The sequence below is a fragment of the Talpa europaea genome (genome assembly GCF_964194135.1).
Source record: "Talpa europaea genome assembly, chromosome: 14".
NCBI classification, from domain to species: Eukaryota; Metazoa; Chordata; class Mammalia; order Eulipotyphla; family Talpidae; genus Talpa; species Talpa europaea.
The window spans coordinates 43,806-45,373 of NC_140082.1; the positions used below are offsets into that span (position 1 = coordinate 43,806).

The following is a 1,568-nucleotide window of genomic DNA, read 5'->3' on the forward strand; positions in this document are numbered from 1 at the left end:
TGAGGGGGCGGCGCAGCGGGGTCTCCCCGGAGTTGGGGCGCCCGCTGGGTCCGCGCAGACTGCTCTGGGCGAGCCGCACGGGGCAGGGGCGGGCCCCGCCTTCAGGCAAACGCCACCGTCTCCTCAGCACGTTTATTGGCGCGAGCGGCAGGTCGGCCGCGCCCTCCGCGCCCCTCGGGTCTGGGCTCTCCGCAGGGCCGCGTCGCGCCGCCCGCGGGGTGCCGACCCCAGGCCGAAGGTCCAGGTCACTGCGGAGGCCTCGAGTGAGACGCGCGGGGACGGGCCGGCGCGCGGGATCCTCGAGGGGAGCCGCGCCCTGCGCAGACGCCCGCGCTCCCCGGGGAGTCCTGTGGGGGCCCCAGCGATTCCCCTCCTGGTGCCCAGGGACCCTCCCGCCCGCCTCCTGCAGGGGCCCTCCTGGTGTCCTCGCAGGCCAGCCTCTAGGGTCATCTGCTTGCGCTCTCTACCTGGACTCCCGGGGGTCTTTGGGGGGGAGAAGCACTGGAGGGGTTCTTGGGGACCACACGCATGCTCCAGGGGTCCCAGCACGCGGCCCTGCAGCTGCCTCGGCCATTGGTTTCCTGCTGACTCTGAACCACACCACCCAATGCCACGACCTGGCTCCTCTGCTGCCCCCGGCCACTCTCTGCTTGGGTCTGGACACTGAGCTGGCCATGCAGAGGCACCACCCCTGGCCAGCCGCCCCAGGACCACCGCCAGGCGGGGCACTCACCAGGGGCAGGCACAGGGCCAGGATCCCGCTGTGGGGGATGCAGCGCAGGGGGCTGACCTCGGTCAGGCGCAGGCAGCAGTGGCTCTGGCATTGGCTGTGCTGCGTGCAGGGGGACCCATGCGGCTGGGGATACAGGAGCATCAGCAGCCACTGGACCCAGCCCTGCATGAGCCTGGTGCTGCTGCCCGTCGGCGCCTCACCTTCCTCCAGGGGACACACTGCAGGAAGAAGGTCCTGGCCACACAGGACCTCTGCTTCCGGGGGCCCGTGGAGATGCAACAGCTGCTCTTGCAGTCGGATGGGCGCAGGCAGGAGAGGCCGTTGGGCTGCAGGAGAGGCTGTGTTCACTTCCAGGCCGGGCGGCAGCCCCCCGCCCAGCCCTGGCACCCACCTTCTTCCATGAGACACACTTCAGGAAGACCGTCTGGGGGATGCAGAACTTCTTGGGGTTCAGGCTGCCAGTGGCGCAGCAGCGGCTCTGGCACTCCCGGTGGTCCTCACAGGGCTCCCCGATGCCCTGCAAGGCCAGCGTGGCCATGGAGGGAGGCAGACACCACCTAACTCACGTGGACACAGGGTAAGCAGGCACAGCAAGCTGAGGGAGCAAGCAAGCGGCTTCTAGAGAGCACCAGCCCCCTCCTTTGCCCTGCTACGCTCCCCTCCACAGCACCACTCCCCAAAGGGCAGGCACATTCCACAGTGCCCTAACCCCGCCTCTCCACAGGGCCTGTGTGGGCTGGGAGCCACTCACCTTGTGTAGCAGGTGTGGGTTCCTCCCCCACATGGTCATGGGCAGCAGGGACAGGAGCAGCAGCAGGTGGCCCGGGCGCCCCAT

The 1,568-nt window shown here is 69.6% G+C and overlaps 1 protein-coding gene across 1 annotated transcript; it reads right to left on the bottom strand.

Moving 5' to 3' along the window:
• Positions 1-733: 733 nt before the first annotated feature.
• Positions 734-1,568, bottom strand: LRCOL1 (leucine rich colipase like 1; the record flags this gene model as incomplete). Its single annotated transcript, XM_084253152.1, has 4 exons — positions 734-856; positions 934-1,059; positions 1,125-1,250; positions 1,485-1,568. Coding segments are annotated over 4 exons (459 nt in total), but the record flags the coding sequence as incomplete, so codon positions are not given.